Here is an 18,451-nt window from a genome sequence, read left to right on the forward strand (position 1 = left end):
TTCTCTCAGCCTTTCCTCACAGGAGAGGTGTTTCAGTCTAATCATCTTCATGGCTCTCCTCTGGACCCGGTCCAACAGGTTTATGTCCTTTCCGTACAGAGGACCCCAGAGCTGGACACAGAACTTCATGTGGAGTCTCACCAGAGGAGAGCAGAGGGGCAGAATCACCTCCCTCGACATGCTGGCCACACTACTTTTGATGTCCCACAGGACACAGTTGGTCCTCCTGGCTCCCAGGGCACTGCTGACTCATATTCAACTTGCCATCAACCAGGATCCCCAAGTCCCTTTCCACAGTGTTGCTCTCCAGGCCCTCATTCCCCAGTCTGTAAATACATCTGGGGTTGCCCCATCCCAGGTGCAGAATCCAGCACTTTCCCTCATTGAACTTTACGTGGTTGGTGATTGCCCAGTCCTTGCAGTCCTCCCTGCCTTCAAGGGAATCAACAGCTTCTCCTAATTTAGTGTCATTGGCAAACTTACTCAGTGTACCTTCGAGTCCTGCATCCAACTCATATATGATGATGTTGAAGCGAATGTGCCTACACACATAGAGCTTGCAGCATAAATCTAACCTTTTCTTGGCTAAAGGCTAGAAAGGCCACCAAGCAGAACCTCTGCCAACCCTCCTCACCGTGTTCAGAGACAACAGAACTTATTTTCTATATCTCAAAGGCCAGTTTTGAATGGCTCTAAAAAATGTGCAATGTGTCTTTTAGGAATAATAAAGTCAATGAATATTCAACCTCAGTGTCTCTCAGTAAAGCATTTACTTTACCATCACTGAGTCGCAGCTTTGGGCTAGAGCAACCCACTGAGAGAAGCAGGAGCTACTCACATCCTTTCAAGGCTAGTGAAACAGCAGCTATCTGCACAGTAAGAAACGTCTACAGTTAAGCCCACGTTATGGATTTTTGTCAAAATGGATTATCAGTCAGGGACAACGTGTGATTTGTGACCATTAGAGACATCCCCAAAAGCAAGCCAGATCTAGAAGGTAAGTTCCTCCATTTTCTTAATAGAGCTTATATTGGAAATCAGGTAACAATATTTGCACTTTTTTCCTGTGCCTCCTACTCAGATCCTTAAGCTCCTAAAAGTCCTGTGAGAAGGAACTTCAATAACAGCTTAATAGATGCTTGGTTCATATATTTGCTAATGAGGCAGGTCCTGCTAACTGGAGCTTGGAAGCCAAGATGGTTTACAGCTGGAAATCCTTTAACACATATTACCCATATTGCACAGCTAGAGGGTGTTTCGCATTCAAGATACTTAACTAAATAAAGTACTGAGAACAATTCTTCAACTAACCAAAAGCAAAGAGCTCCAATGTGGTGTGCAAGAGCTCACCAAATAAGATGAGATAAGATGAAAAAAAAAACCCCGACCTCTAACACAGCAGTGAGTACTGATCTGCCTTGAAGAGCTACTTATAGTGCACCACAGTGCAATGTTAAGATTGTCAGGACTTTGACATATACCAAACTTCATTATAAATTATAACTTGGATGTGACTTGCACTATATTCTAGCCAACTTGACTAAATCACCACAGATTTTGACAAAATCATCACATAAAACAGAACATCATGTTCTGCATGCAAAAAGAAGAGTGAAAAACAAAATGAAAGAAGAACTTTTCTTGTACACTGAAAAGAACTGTCCACACTTGGGACTGAACACAAGACAATGGAGATGGTCCTGTTCATGCTCCCAATTAATTTAGCCTCTATCATGTTGCCAGCTTAATAAAGCATATGGCTTGAAGATTCAGTCCCCATGCTAGAAGGGCTGTGAAGAGAAAGGAGGCTACAACTGCATTACACACAGCAGACCTACCTCCAAAATTTATCAGCAAGGGACTTCATCTTTGAAAAACAGCTGAGGAACAAGCAAAGCCCCGTGTAGGTTCTTAATCATTTGCTCAAACAAGCTGTAGATGGAAAAGGGCAGAAACAGAGATACTACATGGTTCTGCACATTAATGCTATCTAGCTCGAGATGTTCTTGTGACATGGCTTCTGGCTTGGCACAAACTCACAAACCATCTATAGACGGAGTAAGGAGCTGAAAACAGGAATGCCAACAGTCATGCCCATTTCCCATGACTTGCTCAGTCCAGCCTGCTCCATTCCCACTACCTGTTCAGCATGACCATGCAAAGCCCCATGGGCTTCATGGACAGGCATTCACAGCTCCTTTCACCATAAACTAGACAACACGCAGACAAGGCTCACCCACACAGAGCAATCTGCAGCTCAGAGCCCTACTTAGACTGGCAGATATTTATATATACATATATATAAAGATCCTGTGCATTTTTAAAGGTGCTAACTACTCCTTTCTGTCACTGCCTCCCAAACATGGCCAGTGAGTGCCCTCAGTGAGTCACCCACATGCTCAGGATCTGCCCATTTCAAGTCCTCATCATCCAGAATATGCATTTAATCTAAGTTTATATGGCACTTTATTGTAACAAATAATAATTATACCTAGAGGGTGGAAGTAAGCAAAAAAAGTATAAGCTTGGAGTATAGGAGCGTGTTCCAGGAAGGTGGTAGGTAAGATACGGGCCAACACAAAGTTAGTATGCAATTGTAAACTTATACTGACTATTTATAGAGGAGACTTGAATAGACAAGCATAAAACTGTCTTAATCACATGGGCTGCCAACCTGTTTCTGAAAATCTGCTGTCAATTGATCCCTGCTATGCCAAGGGAGCTTCGTTCTGAGGATGCTGGGCATGTTTGCTTGCTGTTATCTATGGTAAATCTTATGCAGTTGAAGCAGCACTTTGTGAAAACAGTGCAGCATCCCAGAAATAGCAAGTCTATTTTCTGCAGCACTCTGTTAAAGTCCCCTAGGCCATCACTGTTGTGCGTACAGTAGCTTTTGTACCATGAGGTAAGTGAGATAATGCTTGGTTTTTCAAAGAGCATTAGTTACTAACTTTTAAAACGCCTGCTTCTACTTTATAAGTGTTCTTTACTGGTTGCAACTTCTTTTTTCCAAGCAATGTATTTGAACAAATCCAAGGCAGTCACCCCTTACCCCTACATTTTTCCTTGTGGTTAGTGTATCTCACAGAGACCTCTCTGCCCTGGAGCATGCGTTGGCTTCAGTTCACAGCCTCTAGTGCAGGGCTGTCCTCACTTTCTCTGTGCAAGTAGCTGGACCTCAGAAAGATACAGCAGAAAATACTGCACCCAAGACCAAGCAGTGAGTCCCAGTAGGGTCACAGAGACTGTGGACCAAAATGTGCTGCAACCCTCTCTACAGCACTAGCAGGGTAAGCAGAAGCCTGGACAATGGAAGGAAGATGAATATTAATTAGGAGCAAGTTTTACTCAGATAAATAGACAAATTTACATTTTAGGGCAGAAATCAGTTTATCTATATTTTATATATCACTTATATTTAGGAAATTGGATACCACTCCTCTGCTCCTAAAACCTGATGTACTCATTTTAATACAATACACATTGAAAAAAATATTCCAACTTAGATTATAATAGGATTCTAAAAATTGTTTTGTATAATCTCTGCATGATATCAAAATCTTATTAAACATAATAAAAATTATTATGATGAATAACATGATTAAATGTTCCAGGTGTTGAGGCATGTAACTGTATTACTTTTCTGTAGTCTGGCAGTAAAATACCACATAGCTGTAGGGTAAAATGCATCGTTAAAACAAAATCCTTGCACATTTCAGGATGGAAGCTTGGCAGCTTAACTGAAAACAAGCTCCACTTAAATAATTTTTACATAGCCAAAAGGACAATATTCTCCACAGAGCAAATATGCACTACAGCGTGGAGGCTGGAGACAGGAAACATGCTTGTGGTTTGGTTTGCTTCCAAGGCTTTTTGTTTTATTTTAACAAACAGCTGCAAGGTGTTTACTCTGAAAATTTAGCACGAGGGCAAAATTCTCTATTGGTATAAATTAGCACCACACATTTTGGTCATATTTTGCCTGTTCCCACCAGAAAATAAATTAGTGCAAGTTATTTAAATCCTATTGAAAAGCTCTTGCAGTGTGGGTGTCCTCCAGTTCTGCTATTTAGCTCTTACAGCAGTCAACAAGTTCAAGGGGTTTCGGTTCAAGTCCCCTTGAGCAGGGGGGAGGTTTAGGAGATGACATATGCACATGCAGAAGTCAATAAAAGTTTTTTGGCCTTTGGAATAATTGTTCCTCTGTTCACCACTGCAGCCCCCCCTCATTTTTACTGACTGACATAGTAGCAACACCTTGAGTTACTCAGTTTCCCAGTTGCACCAGGGAAATGCAATCCGGGTACTGTCTATCCAAACAGAGATTTCATTGTTCAGGCAAACAGAAAAACTCAAAAAAAATGATTAACCAAAAAAGTGACCTTTGGGGGGCAAAAAAGAAAAATAATAATAATAATAAAAAAAAAAAAAAAAAAAAAAAAAAAAGGAAAAAGGTAGGATAAACAAAGGGCAAAGAAAAGCCCCAAACTTAACAGCCCAGCCCTGCAGTTCTTCACTATTGTTGTCTGGGCTTTTTTGAGCTTCTCATGGCCTACAAGAAGTCTGGAGGCACAGGCTACTTTTGCTACTTTCAACACAGCTTCTTCCTACCCAATCTGAGGAGGGATACAGGGAAGCACTCTGGGATCTCACGTTCACTCATGTCCCATTAGAAGGATCAAGTATTATTTTAGTAGGCTGAAGGGATAAGGTTTCTGTTCTACCTTAATTTTTTTGAGAAGCAGTAATTGCAACTGGGACATTAAATCCCACTTAATTACAATTGGGACATTTAAAAGCCGAGCTCAACTCCATTGATTTTGACTTACCTCATGGATGAATCTAACCTTTTATTAAAAAGGGGTTTACATATATCTTCTTGCAAACTGTATTACAAGAGTTCAGCATAGGTCATATAATAAGCCAGGAATTCTGGGCTACCAAAAATAGCTAGGACATGCTGCAGATCTCTACAGAAACAAGTTATTTCAAGCTGATGTGCACATGAACTGAAAAGATTGGTGTGAGCATCTTTAGAAATCCCTTGGGACCATTGTGTATGGCTGTTAATGAGCCTGCATGTATCTGCCTGCCCTATTGTCTGCAGCTACCTGTCTTCACCATGCTTTATCCTTCCACAAAGTACAGCTGTCATTGGAGCCACTGCTGACCAGCATTGCCTGTACCCCCAAAACATAACAGCAACTTGGAAAGAGTATAGAGAGGAAGTTCACTTGTGTAGGAATGGTGTGAGGAAGGCCAAGGCGAAGCTGGAACTGGACCTGGCAAGGGACACAAAGAATAACAAGAAGGGCTTGTACAGGTATGTCAGCCAGGAAAGGAACCAAAGAAGGGGTTCTCCCCTGTCCTAGCTGAGACCAGTTCATCATGGTATGGGTGTAACCCAAAACTGTGTATTCCATAGCCTTCCATGCCATTTCCCAGAAATTGTTAGCAGTAGAGGCCTGCAAGATAGAAAGATGTTCCTGTCCTCATACCCTTTTATGGAATTCCCCGCTCTGAGGGAAGGACTGAGCATCCTCATACCCTTTTATGGAATTCCCCGCTCTGAGGGAAGGACTGAGCATTCCTGCCTGAACTGGAGAATATATAAACTTGGAGTTTTGGAACCTTTTTACCACTCGTGAGATCCAGAGGAAGACTGCAGATCACCACTCTCAACCAGACTGAGACCACCACCCTCAACTGGACTGCAATCACCACTCTCGACCAGACTGCAACAGAACTCTCACCAACAGGTTTTCCCCTCACTTTTTCCTTTGGACTCAGGGGGCCCAAAGAACACCACTCTGTTCATGCCCCAGGGTGCTGGGTTATATATTTGGGTTTTGTGGGTTAAAACCAATTGTTTGTCTGTATAATTGTACTTATTGTATTATTTTATTAAATTGTTATTCTGACTTATAATCTCTCTTTTGAGTTGAGTTCATTTCCCCTGCTGGTTTACCTTTAAACCAGCACACCCCCGATAAACAATGCTGATAAACTGGTAACAGCAGATGAGGAGAAGGCTCATCTGCCTTTTGCCTCAGTCTTCAATGGCAGTCTTCAGTGGTTCTCTTCCCACACCTCTCAAGTGGATGGACAGCAAGATGGGAACTGGGGGAGAAGAGATTCTCACTCTAAGAAAAGATCAGGCTTATGACCACCTGAGGAACCTGGATGTACATAAATCTATAAAACCTGATGAGATGCATTTGAGAGTCCTGAGGGAATTGGCTGATGTAGTTTCCAAGCCACTCACCATGACATTCAAAAAGTCATGGCAGTCAGGTGAAGTCCCAGGTGAGTGGAAGAAGGGAAATATTGCACCCATCTTTAAAAAGGGTAGAAAAGAAGACTCTGGGAACTAAGAACCTGCCAAACTCACCTCTGTGCCTGGGAAGATCATGGAACAGATCCTCCTAGAAGCTATTCTAAGGCACATTGAGAACATGGTGGTGATTTGAGACAGGCAACATGACTTCACCAAGGGCAAGCCCTGCCTGACCAACCTAGTGGCCTTCTACGATGGAGTGATTACAGCAGTGGACAAGGGAAGAGCTAAGGATATAATCTAACTGAAAGGACAGATCACAGAATATTCTGAGTTGGAAGGAACCCACAAGGATCACCAAGTCCAACTCTTAAGTGAATGGCCCATATGGGGATCAAACCCACAACCTCGCTGTTACTGGCACCATGCTCTAACCAACTGAGCTAATCTCAGGGTCAGTGGACTTCTGTAAAGCCTTTGACATGGTCCTCCACAACATCCTTCTCTGTAAATTGAAGTGATGGATTTGATGGGTGGACTGTCAGATGGATTAGAAATTGGATGGTCACATCCAGAAGGTAGTGGTCAATGGCTCAGTCACAATGGACATCAGTGACAAGTGGTGTCCCTCAGGGGTCTGTATTGGAACCAGCGTTATTTAATATCTTCATTAATGACATAGACAAAGGGATCAAGTGCACCCTCAGCAAATTTGCAGATGACACCAAGCTGAGTGGTTCAGTTGACAAACCTGAAGGAGGGTATGCCATCCAGAGGGACCTGGACAAGGTTGAGAAGTGGGCCCACGGGAATCTCATGGGATTTAACAAGGCCAAGTGCAAGGTGCTGCATCTGGGTCAGGGCAACCCACAGTATATCAATACAGGCTGAGGGATGAAGCACTCAGAGAAGCCCTGGGGAGAAGGACTTGGGGGATCTCATGGATCAAAGACTGACACGAGCCAGCAATGTGCACTCAGCTCAGAAAGCCAATTGTATCCTGGGCTGTATCAAAGGCAGCATGGCCAGCAGGGCAAGGGAGGGGATTCTGCCCCTCTACTCTGCTCTTATGGGACCCCACTTGGAGTACTGCATCCAGCTCTGAGGTCCTCTGCACAGGAAGGACATGGACCAGTTGGAGCAAGTCCATAGGAGGGATACCAAGATGATTAGAGGGATGGAGCACCTCTCCTACAAGAGAGAATTGGAATTGTTCATCCTAGAAAAGGGAAGGCTGTGGGGTGACCTAATTGCAGCCTTCCAGTACCTGAAGGGAGTCTACAAGAAAGATGAAGAGAGACTATTTACAAGGTCGTGTAGTGACAGGACAAAGGGGAATGGCTTCCAACTGGAAGAGGATAGGTTTCAATTAGTTGAAATTATTAGTTGAATAATTAGTTGAAATTACTTCCTAGGAGGGTGGTAAGGCACTGGAACAGGTTGCCCAGAGAAGTTGTGGATGCCCCATCCCTGGAAGCACTCAAGGCTGGGTTGGATTGGGGCTGATCTAGTGGAAGGTGTCCCTGTCCAAGGCAGGAAGGTTAGAACTAGATGATCATCAAGGGCCCTTCCGACACAAGCCATCCTATGATTCTGTGTTTCTATGAACTGTGGGACACTGTGGGATGAACTTCACAAAGCCCCACCACAGACGTGAAGAGAGAATCTGCCCAGCCCTTGTACTGGCTTAAGTTTTTAAGGATCACTTCTTTAAGAGGGATGACCAATATGGGTGCCATAATGAAGATAGGACTGTCACTTCACCCGTCCCAGCTGTAACAGGAACAAATCTGGCTTTGGTTTGCCTCAAGGGCTTTAAACTATATTTTAATACTAATACTACAACACAGGAATTATCCTATTACAGAGAAGAGATTACTTGATATACCTGCTGTTGCCAGCTATTGCAAGCATAATGACCCAGATTCCTTATGAATAGCCGTGCAGCCACACGCACCTGTTTCACACTCTGAACTACCTGCCTACCTATTCAATAAGTTTTTTACATAGCTACTCAGGTATGTTAGTCAGAGGTTCCTGTGCTGCCAGTGATCTGAGCTGTGGAAAAAAAGCTATTAGAGGATTTCCAATATCCCTACACCTTATGATGGTAGTTACTTGTTCAGTGCTGCCAGCAATCATGCTGTACTGGGATGCGTGATAGCACAACTCCAGGTGTTTGGGAGCTCTCTGGTCAGCAGGAGAGCATCTAAAGAACAGAGGCACTTGAGAGGTCAGGAAGCCTCTGAGACGATGTTTTTTCAATCATGGTTTTAGATTCAGGTACTGAAATTATTACCATGTCTTGCCCTTGAGGCTTATTATCCTTTATTGGATCTAGCCCCTGGTACTCAAACACTTAAGACATTGGCACAAAAGAGATCTAAAGACAGACTGTTATTCCCATGATATGATTACAATGCCTCACCAGCAGCTTTGTACACGAGGAAGCAGCTGGACCAAGAGAAGCAATATGTATCAGCCTGGGGAGAGTGTTCAATGTCTATTTAATGCTGACCCTTGTCAGAGGTGAGAGCACCAGAGGCTGCATATCAGCCTTCACATCATTAGAGCCTTTCTGCTTGTTTACACAAGATAAATGATCACAGAGCAGTCTGAAGGAGTTGGTCTGTGATTTCCTCAGGTATGCTGCTGCCCAAACTGCTTGGCCAGACTGTCATTTGGCAGAGATTTTGTTGTCTAAAATCAGGGATACACAATGGTTGGACAACAGCTGCATTCTGCCAGACCTCAAGGCCTAATCCAGAAAGTCCTTAAAACAGTCTGCAGCCAAAAGCACATGTGGACACTGAGACATCTGGACAAGCACAGCCCTGCACTCATCATGATGAGCAGTGCCTCTCACTGTCTTGATCGTAAAACTGTCACAAACTCTATCCAAAGGGAATCAGTTTAAAGCACTAGTGTTAAATTATTAGTCACTGATTGAAAAATTAATCCCTTATTTAAACTTCAATACCTTGCTTCCAAGGCTTCCTTCTGGTTACCTCTAGTCCTTTCCATTTAATAAAAAAAGCAACATATCTCTAGGAGTTGCAGTTCATTTCAACCTCCAGATCACTATAAGCCAGTTTCTACGTCATAAATGAAGAACTGAGGGGTTTTGTCAAAAACCAACATATGTACACATACACACACTCAAAACAAAACAGAAAAAACGCAGCAGAGGGACAGGAATGCCAAACTCTAAGTTAAAAGGCCATTTGAGGCCTCAGAAAGTTCATTTTGTTCCTTGTTAGTAGTCAATAAAATTTTATCCCAGCTACTATTAGGTAAAAACAAGTTTTGTGTTCAAGCACATGGTTTAAGGAAATAATACTCCAGTGTCATAATTAGATTAAATCAAGCATGAATTAGAAATACTATAAAAATGACAACTTGTACAATATCATCACAAATTTTTTTAATTATGTGCAATTCCATTAAAAAGGAATAGGAATTTGATACAAAATAACAATTAAGAAACCCTCCAACACTATTTTTCTACAAATTCATATATCCTTACCTTATGACATACTGAGGGGAGAAATCCAGGAAATTTCTCATGAAGAGATTTCTGCTTATTCTGACTAAGCATAAAATGTTAAAACATCAAAACCTTTCATGAAATGAAAAAAATTTATTAAAAATTCTGATCAACTGTTTCAAGGGTGAATTAAATCTAAAAATTGGACCCAGAAGCAAAGAGCTTTTCATTTGCTTTGTTGACTGAGTCTTTAGGAACAGGATTTCCCCTCCTTACTGATGACTAGCTGGAGCTTTGTGGAAAAAGTATCATAAATCAAGATAAAATAAGTGGTGACTGTATTCAATCCCTCACATTGGGAAACTATTTTGTGGGATTTTGTCCTTTTTCTTACTTTGATTCATAAAACAGCTCTTCTGTATTTTTGACTGTATTGAGTCTCTCCGACAAAATACTGTAAGACGAGGGGTGGAGGACACAGGGCTGGAGGTGCTGCCACTTAGATTTTCACCTTGGAGGACCACTCTGACAACAGTGACAGCCCTTGTGCTTCCCAAAAAACCTCAAGCCCTGTGGCTTCAGGAAGACTTGTCTTGCAAGGACTTCCTTCCATGGCATGCCTCTGCCTCATCCCTTGTGACCACACCTTTTGGGTGGCTGGGGGCACAGGAGGAGGCTTTAGAGATGCCGTTTCAGTTGTGTGGGTGAGTGCCCAGCATTACCTGCCCATCCCTTGCTATCCCAGTCACCCTCTCACAATCCTTGGTGTGGCAGATGTGGTCCACACCACGGAATAGCCCCAAGGCAGAGCATGGCCTTGACTGCCCCAAACAGTGGGAATCTGCCTCTGTTGCCGAAGGCACCAGCGTAAAGTGAACGTTTGCCCCATTGGCTTCTCCCCTCCTCGCTCTTCTGCAGCTTCAAGGGAACCCCCTCCCACCCAAACTGTGGCATCAGCATTTGAAATGGGAGCAGGCTGGGATAGTACCTGTCCATGCTAACTCCCGCTCTTGGTTCTGAGCCCACGCCTTCCTGCTGCTGGCTGCTCTGGAGGCAAACCCCCACACCTGTACGGCACACACAGAGACTGTCAGTCAGTCAGTCAGTCGGTCACGGCTGGGCTTCGCGAACGAAGATTTGGGAAGGCTCTATCCACATTTGTTACAGGCACGTTGGTGACTTATGAGGCCAATACAGAGATTGACACACATGGAAACTGGCACACACACACAGCATGACAGCCTTTGCCCCTCAGAGCCCCCCAAAATCAGCCACGAGGTGTCACCTGTCTCACACCATGCCAGGGCTGTGCCCTGCAGCAGGGTGACCCTAAGCCATGCCCTGTGAGCCACCAGCAGTGGCACCATCGACTAGCCCGGCTGTGGCGGCCCTGGCCAAACGTGCCGCTCTTCTGCCTGACAGGTGGTGACCCTGGCAGAGGGGCGGCCTCAGCCCAGGGGGTGCCATTCACGCTGATTCTGATCTCACTCTGACAAGCTCTGTCATGGTGCCTGTGGGGCTGTGTGAGAGCAACACCCACCTCAGCATTGACAGACAAGGGAGCAGGGCGGGGAGCCTCTTCCTCATGAAGGCCTCGTCCCGTATCAGCCGGTAAAAACGGCTGCGGCGTGAGGCGCAGGGGCAGGTGCTCCTTCTCCACCCCTCCGTGCCATAGTGCACCGGTGCTGAGCTTCGCCAAACAAACACACCTCAGGAAATCACACTGTGAGGCAAAATTATTCGCTATCATGGACGTGACTGAAGAATGAGCAAAATTATTGCAACCGAAATATCTACTTAACAAGCTAGTTGCTTGCAGTGAGCTTTTATTCCCTTCCTCCCTGCAATCAGTTTTGCCTGAAACACCAAATTCTCATCTTCCCTATAAAAAAGCCCTCTGGCAATTTACATTTATTAAAAGTCTCTATTTTTGTCTTCTTCTAGTCACATAGCTTGGATCATCCACATGTCTTCTGACTAAAACCCTGAAAACACAATGTCCAAGACTCTGGGAACACTCTGTATTTGACTAGCGCCAAGTGGAATGTATTACTAGATTACACATATGATCTTCGTTATCTAGGATATTTAGCCTTTGGCACAGGACCCCTGGAAGATAACATGCCAGAATCACTTACTGTGCACTGGGAGAAGGAAGAGCAGCCTCTCTGTGAATGCCATAACACTACTTCTACGTAGCAAAGGGGAGAAAACACCTTGGAAACTTGTGAAATCCTCAGTTTTTACCTTCCACTTTTTCAACCATAAAAGCCACATAATAAAATTGGGTAGGGATGACATTTTAGGACCTTCCTTTTGGGGTTCTTTAGAAATTTGTTCAGAAAACCTTTTAAAAAATACACTTCAGGGTTTTTCTGAACAGCCTCTGCTTCCAGCTTACACCAAAATAACATCATAAATATGCTTCATGGTGTAAAAGAAGAGTTGTTTCATTTTTAGTATTTTAACACCTTTACTGTGTAGAGACACAGATCTCTAAATGGTCGTGCAGACTCAGAAATTGTGAAATTATATTAATGAATTTCAGCACGTAAAAATATCACTTTCAATGATCTGGTCAGGTGTGCAATAGAATAGAGGAAGCTGCCAGTGACTGCAGCACATAGTTTGGCTGTCCCAGTGAAATATCTGAGATGGAAGCAGAAGTCTGACTACACAGACCAAAAACTTGGGTTTTGTCACAAGTGAAAATTGTTTTGAGGGACAGCAGAACAAAGGCTGAAAATCTGACTTGAAACAAATCTTTATTATTCTATATTAACTACTTTGAGATGTTGATGATGTTTTAAATCCAGGCCTCAGACATTTCTGTTTCAAGCCTGTCATTTGTGTTGCACTGAACTATATCATTAAGTTGTGCAGGTTTCATTAAAGGACACCAAGAAAAACTAAGAGGAAAATTACAACTGCAGAACAGGTCCAGGGCCAAATATAACTAACCCAAATCCTTTGCTGATTTCATACACATTAATGGAGTAAACAATCAAATTAACTTTTCCTGTATCTGAGAAAAATACCAAAAGCTTACTTTTCCAGTGTATTTCTACAATAACTTTGCTCAAAGTGCTTCCAAAGAGGACATCCGATGATGTGGAACAGTCCTTACATGCCTATTCATCACAATTTTGTGATGAAAAAGAAGCTGTGCAGAAAAAAAGGAAGAGAAGCAAGAACAGGAAGCAATGGAATAGTCTCCATATTTTCACCTCTTGGGTGTAAGGGCCCAAATTCCACTATAATAGTTGTACTATTTACTATGTTCCTCTGCTGCCTGCAGGTACAAGTCAAGTGAGGCAGGGATTACAGCATGATTGGACATCCGTGCATCAATGTGCCACACAGCCATTCCATAATTCTTCTGAAGGCCAAATATCTTGTATCTATCTTTATATGGCTGATGTGCTAAGGTAAGATTTGTAAGGAAGGCTGAACTTTCATTAAACCAAACGCTATAGCTGGAGAAAACAAAGACAAGCTTTTAAGCACACAAGATTTTCAGATCTACTTCTCTTTCAGGACTTGATAAGAGGACAATGGCACAAAACAAGCCTCTGCTATTTCCAGCTACATCATCTTGCCTTGGTCACATCCTTATGACAGCTACAACAACATCACCACTAAAAATCCTTAATCCTCTGAATGCTAAATAGACATCTTCAGATGTCATAATGGTTTCTTTGAATAAATAGCATTAATAAACTTTAAAATGCCCCAAAGTAAGTCTGTCCAAAGCAGATGCCAATGCATTTTATGAAAATGCTCTGTATATAAGCCAGGGACACCTGACATATAAAGTGGTATAAAAATACAAACCGACTTGGCTTCTAAGTATTTCCTGCCCTTTTAAACTTTGCACTTGTTTATTAATTTCAACAAATATTGAGGTGAGCCAGCTGCTGAGGTGAGAGCATTCAAATAAATCCCTCACAGATGTTTGTTAACTTCAGATAGGAGCTTTATTATCTACAAGTCATTAATCAACCATTAACAAGTAAGTGTTATGGAGTCCCAGTATTAAGGTTCACTGCCAGAGAAGAATAATGGATTTTGCAGACTGGCTGTGTCTACAAGAAGGAGAACTAAGAGCTGAGACAGGTCTGAGGTAAAACATTTGGAGGAGATTAGAAAACATGAGAAGTCATTTTGTTGCTCTTCAGCTCTCCTTCAGAGAAAGCACTTCACAAGAGTTAAGCATTTACACAACAAACTGAGTGGAAAGATCAAACTCATCCATCAGTTCAGTGATGAAGAGGCATGTGCTTTGTACAGCCAAACAGGGAAGTCAGGCACAGGTGAGAATTGCTGCTCCTGTGAACAATAATAAACACCATCCAAAGCGTCACCCTCTAGCTCAAAGACTCTGAAGCTACAAAACCACCTGCTCTGACTTCAGGGTCCTCAGACTTCACCCAATACCTCTCACAAAGGCCACAGACTTCAGTTCAAACCAACAGGAGCAGCTAAATTGTTGCATGCCACAGACATGATTGAGGCAGCATCCATCAGTTATTAAAGCAGCAGGGTTGGTCAGGTAGGCAAAGCATTGCTCTTACTGGAGAACAAGGCAACAGTCCTCTTCACCACAAAGTTTCTGCCAACTGGCCTTAAAAAAAAGTCCTTTCACAAACCAGAAATAATTCTGATCTGGGCTATACAAGCAAGACATATTTATGCTTCAGAAAGCGTAAAATTCTTAGGTGAAAACACACATACTGAGTGTGTATCACACTCGGTGCCTCTCCAGCTATCTCCAATTTCTGATACTTATGGAGCAGGCAATAAAACAAATTAAAAAGCAGAACTAAAGAAAAATGTTAATGTCTGAACCCCAGCAGGCAAATGAAATTTGCCTCTCCTATTTTGCAATTCTCATTTTTTTTCACAGAGTACTTTCACAGGTTTCTGAAATACTGTGGAGTTCTACGTGATATCAAAGCAGGTACTAGTTAGATCAAACACAAACAACTTTCCAAAGCTCTGACTTCTTATATACTGACTACTTAACACGCCACAGAGTAGGAAAAAATATTCCTTACAAAGCCATACTCTAATTTCCCTCAATAACATTTCTTCATAAAGAGCAATACACAGCTGGAAGCATTAACAGCCTGCCAGATGGTTCACTTCTCGATAAACACTTACATTTTGTAAGTTTAAAGTCTAATGAACTGTAGTGCAGGGAGACAAAAGTTACGCATGGAGAGTGGTTCAAATGGCAGGTCAGGGCTGGGCCTGGACAGGGGACTAGCTCCATAGAAATTCCCATTTCTATGGCAGCTTTACATTGGCGGAGGGAGGAGGAATGGCTGATTCTGGCAGAGGACAAGGACAAAAAATGCTGAATGCTTAACACCCACATACTCAGCCCCACAAGTGCTAATACTGGACAGGAGAAGGCTTGATCACCAGATCCTGGTCCACAGCATTGTCCTGAGTCAGCAGGTGCTTCCAGATCCCTGGAGAGCCTGTACCATTCAGCAGGCAATGACAGCAGAAACTTAGCTCACAGCCAGTCACAAACTATTTACAACTGAACAGCCCAAATGTCACGTGCCCAGTTGCAAATTGCAGAGCAGCTTTGCCCACCCACTTGGGTACAAACAGCTTAGTGTGGCAGCACTGGGGAAACCCATGAGAGTTCTGTCACATCTTTCAGCAGGCTTTATAGTTGTGCAGCTACCAAGCAGCATGAATTGTGTTCAACAGCCTGGCGTGGACAATAACTCAAAAACATTTCAAGTTTCGAGAATGAGGCTGAGAAAGTACAAAACAGTACAGCAAGCAAAACTCACTGACTCACCTTGAGGCCGATCTAGATCTGCTAAGTGCTTTGACAAAGATCAAAGATGGTGCAGACTGGCGTCTCTGGGCCAAACTCTTCATTTTCTGATTGGAAAGAGAAACAAAATGAAACCACAGGTGAGATTTGGAACAGTAATTGCATGCATACAGAATGGTTGCAGCCAGACTTCCATTTCAGACTATGGGAAAAAGGCTGAGTTACTGCCATCAGAAACCCTCGAGGGGGAAAATGGTTGTAAAATATCACCTTTGAGAAAAACAGGAGCATGACCAGAAAGCCGGTGATAAAGAAAAGCTGATTATTAGTGTCTATACACAGATACCTGTGGTACACTGCACACATGAAATAAACACCTAAAGATGGTCCTCAACCACTTTTTGTCCCTTAATAATTTATCGTACTTTAAATTTATCAGTTTTCCAGAGAGTGGCTTAAATTTCAAGTGCTTCATACATTTCTGTGTCAGATCTGACATATACCATAAATTAAGGTTTGGAATCTATGCACCTAACTTTACGTGCTATATTGGGCTACCTTTTTCTTTTCCAAATCTTCAGAGATGAGTGCATTTTCCTTCTCTGCTAATCTAGCTGGAACATTATATCTTGCCTATCAGTAGCCAATCCTGACAGTTTTTTCATTCCTGATTATGTATGGGAAAAATAGGATAGTGGGAGGCAGGACAGTTGTTAGCACAGAACTAGGAAGAGACTGAGAAAAAGGAGACACTCAAAGACAGAGAACACAGCATGAAAAAGAAAGATAAAGCACAAGGAAGAGATGCAAATATCAGTAGCTAACAAGGGAGCATGGATTTCCATTCAGTGAAGTTGAACACTACAATAAAAATACTGAGAAAACAAACAATACTGCTTTCCCCAGAGGTAAAAAATTTCAAAAGCACCCACAGGAGACAAAACCACAAATTTCCCTGAACACAAATGTATTCACCACATCATATTCACTCTCCCTCCTGCAGCCAGAAGCAGGATCGAGTAGTCCTGGCCCTGACCCTGGAACTGCTCTCTTCAACGGGTTGTGCAGCCTGCTGCCGAGGTGCCTGACCTCTCCTCTCACTGACCCTCCACCAGAAGGGTGATTGTTACCTTATTTAGCTTAAATACTTTTCAGAATAAACTGGTGAACAAAAGAACTGGGGTCAAACTCCTCCTGAGATGCCAACAGGGCAGTATCCGATGCTGCAGTGATCCCTTACACTACCCTGGCCACCACCCACAAACCAGGTGAACCTTTAACAGTCATGAAGTCTCTGTTCTCAGCTAATCGCAAAGCATGACTTTCTTCCTTCATCCTAAAAATAACCACTGACTATCAGGAAAAATATGTCAGAACAGTCAGAACAACTGATTCTTCTGCCAATGTATGTGCTGGATGTGGCACACATTTTGTTTGGGCAGGTGCACAGCGTGCTCCCCTTGGAGAAATTGAACTCTACAGTACTATTTTACTTGCTTTTGACAAGGACATTTCTTTTATTCACTGCAATGCATCTGTTATTGTGTCATTTTTTTTTGGTTCTCCCTTTATTTATGTAAAGCACGCTTCTTTGTTTTGTCAGATACTCAGTTATAGCTATTGTGCAGCAATTGTTATAAATTCAACCACGTAATTTCAATTCACCTTTAAAAATTATCCCCTTCTCCCTATTTGATCAAAAATTAACCTTCTCAAGACTGATAAATTAAGTCTGGGAATAGTTAGCTGTCTCAGATCAGACTATAACTGGGTAACAGCAGATTACTAACAAAAGAGATGCCCATTTTTGATAGATTTGAAATAAACAAACAAATAAATATGCTAACTTTTTCTAGTGAACGAAATCAGTTTGTCTTACTGCTAGCAAATCTGAAAAGCTGTTAGCAGTTTTAAAAGTAGCATAGCTGCAAATATGAAGGCAAAAAGAAACCTGTTTAACAATGCAGTCTAACATCCTACAGAAGATCAGCCACATATTTCACACAACCAGCAGATTTTAGGAGTTTATATAAAGCATCGACTCTCAGTGGGAAATGTATTGTAATTTACTCATTATTGGGCAGGTGGCTTTTGGGGGGATAAAAACTGGAACATCTCAGGTCCTGCAAATGCAGTGAAAATTTGTATACTTTCAAAGAGATCTTAATTCCTCTGACTTCTCAGGTCTGAAAAGAAAGCAGCATTTTAAAATCTATGGCAATTATGGCAATTCTTTTCATGCTTGGGTTAGCAGTGCTGAATAGTGCCTGTGGCAGTGAGATTCTAGTCTTGACTTAAATGTCTGAAGACAAAGGTGAAGTCTAGAACTACAGCACATTTAATAAGAGCTCAAATAACTGGTAGAGATAAATCTGTTGGAAGACATTCCAGGCAGTCTGTGATCCAGCCTCTCTGAACTTGCTGAGAGCAAGACCCATTTGAGCAGGTTGCTCTGAGCCACCGCTAGTCCAGGTCTGTATTACCTCCAAGGATGAGATTCCACAGCCTCTCTGAACAAAATCTTAGTACAGCTATTAAGCAAATCTTAGGAGAAAAAAAAAAGCGCCTCAAAACATAAAAGGATCACTGCAAAACTGAAGTGAGTCAGGTCAGCTGTATGCATATAAAAACATTACACAGAGACATTGACTACAGACAGAAAGGGGTGATTTGTTTTCATTTTGCTATGTACAGAGTTTGGGAAGAGAAAATAAGTGACCATCACGACAACTTAAATTCATTTACTTTGAGAAGGAAGAGGATAAATTCATTTTTGGTTAAGTTGAACCAAGATGCCTGCTCTCCTCAATTTCACTGCCTTTACATGCAAGGATGGCAATGTGGAGGAGATACATCCTGAACATCTGTAGTAAGAGCAGATGTTTGG

At 42.4% G+C, this 18,451-nt stretch overlaps 1 protein-coding gene across 1 annotated transcript in view; it reads right to left on the bottom strand.

Annotated features, from left to right (window-relative positions):
* The window catches only part of ARHGAP20 (Rho GTPase activating protein 20), a 63,712-nt gene that overhangs the window by 37,495 nt on the left and 7,766 nt on the right, over positions 1 to 18,451 (bottom strand). The window contains 1 exon segment of the mRNA XM_064645281.1: positions 15,586 to 15,671. Coding sequence (XP_064501351.1) covers positions 15,586 to 15,671 — 86 coding nt within the window.

The sequence above is a fragment of the Pseudopipra pipra genome, chromosome 2, assembly GCF_036250125.1.
Source record: "Pseudopipra pipra isolate bDixPip1 chromosome 2, bDixPip1.hap1, whole genome shotgun sequence".
Taxonomy (NCBI): Eukaryota; Metazoa; Chordata; class Aves; order Passeriformes; family Pipridae; genus Pseudopipra; species Pseudopipra pipra.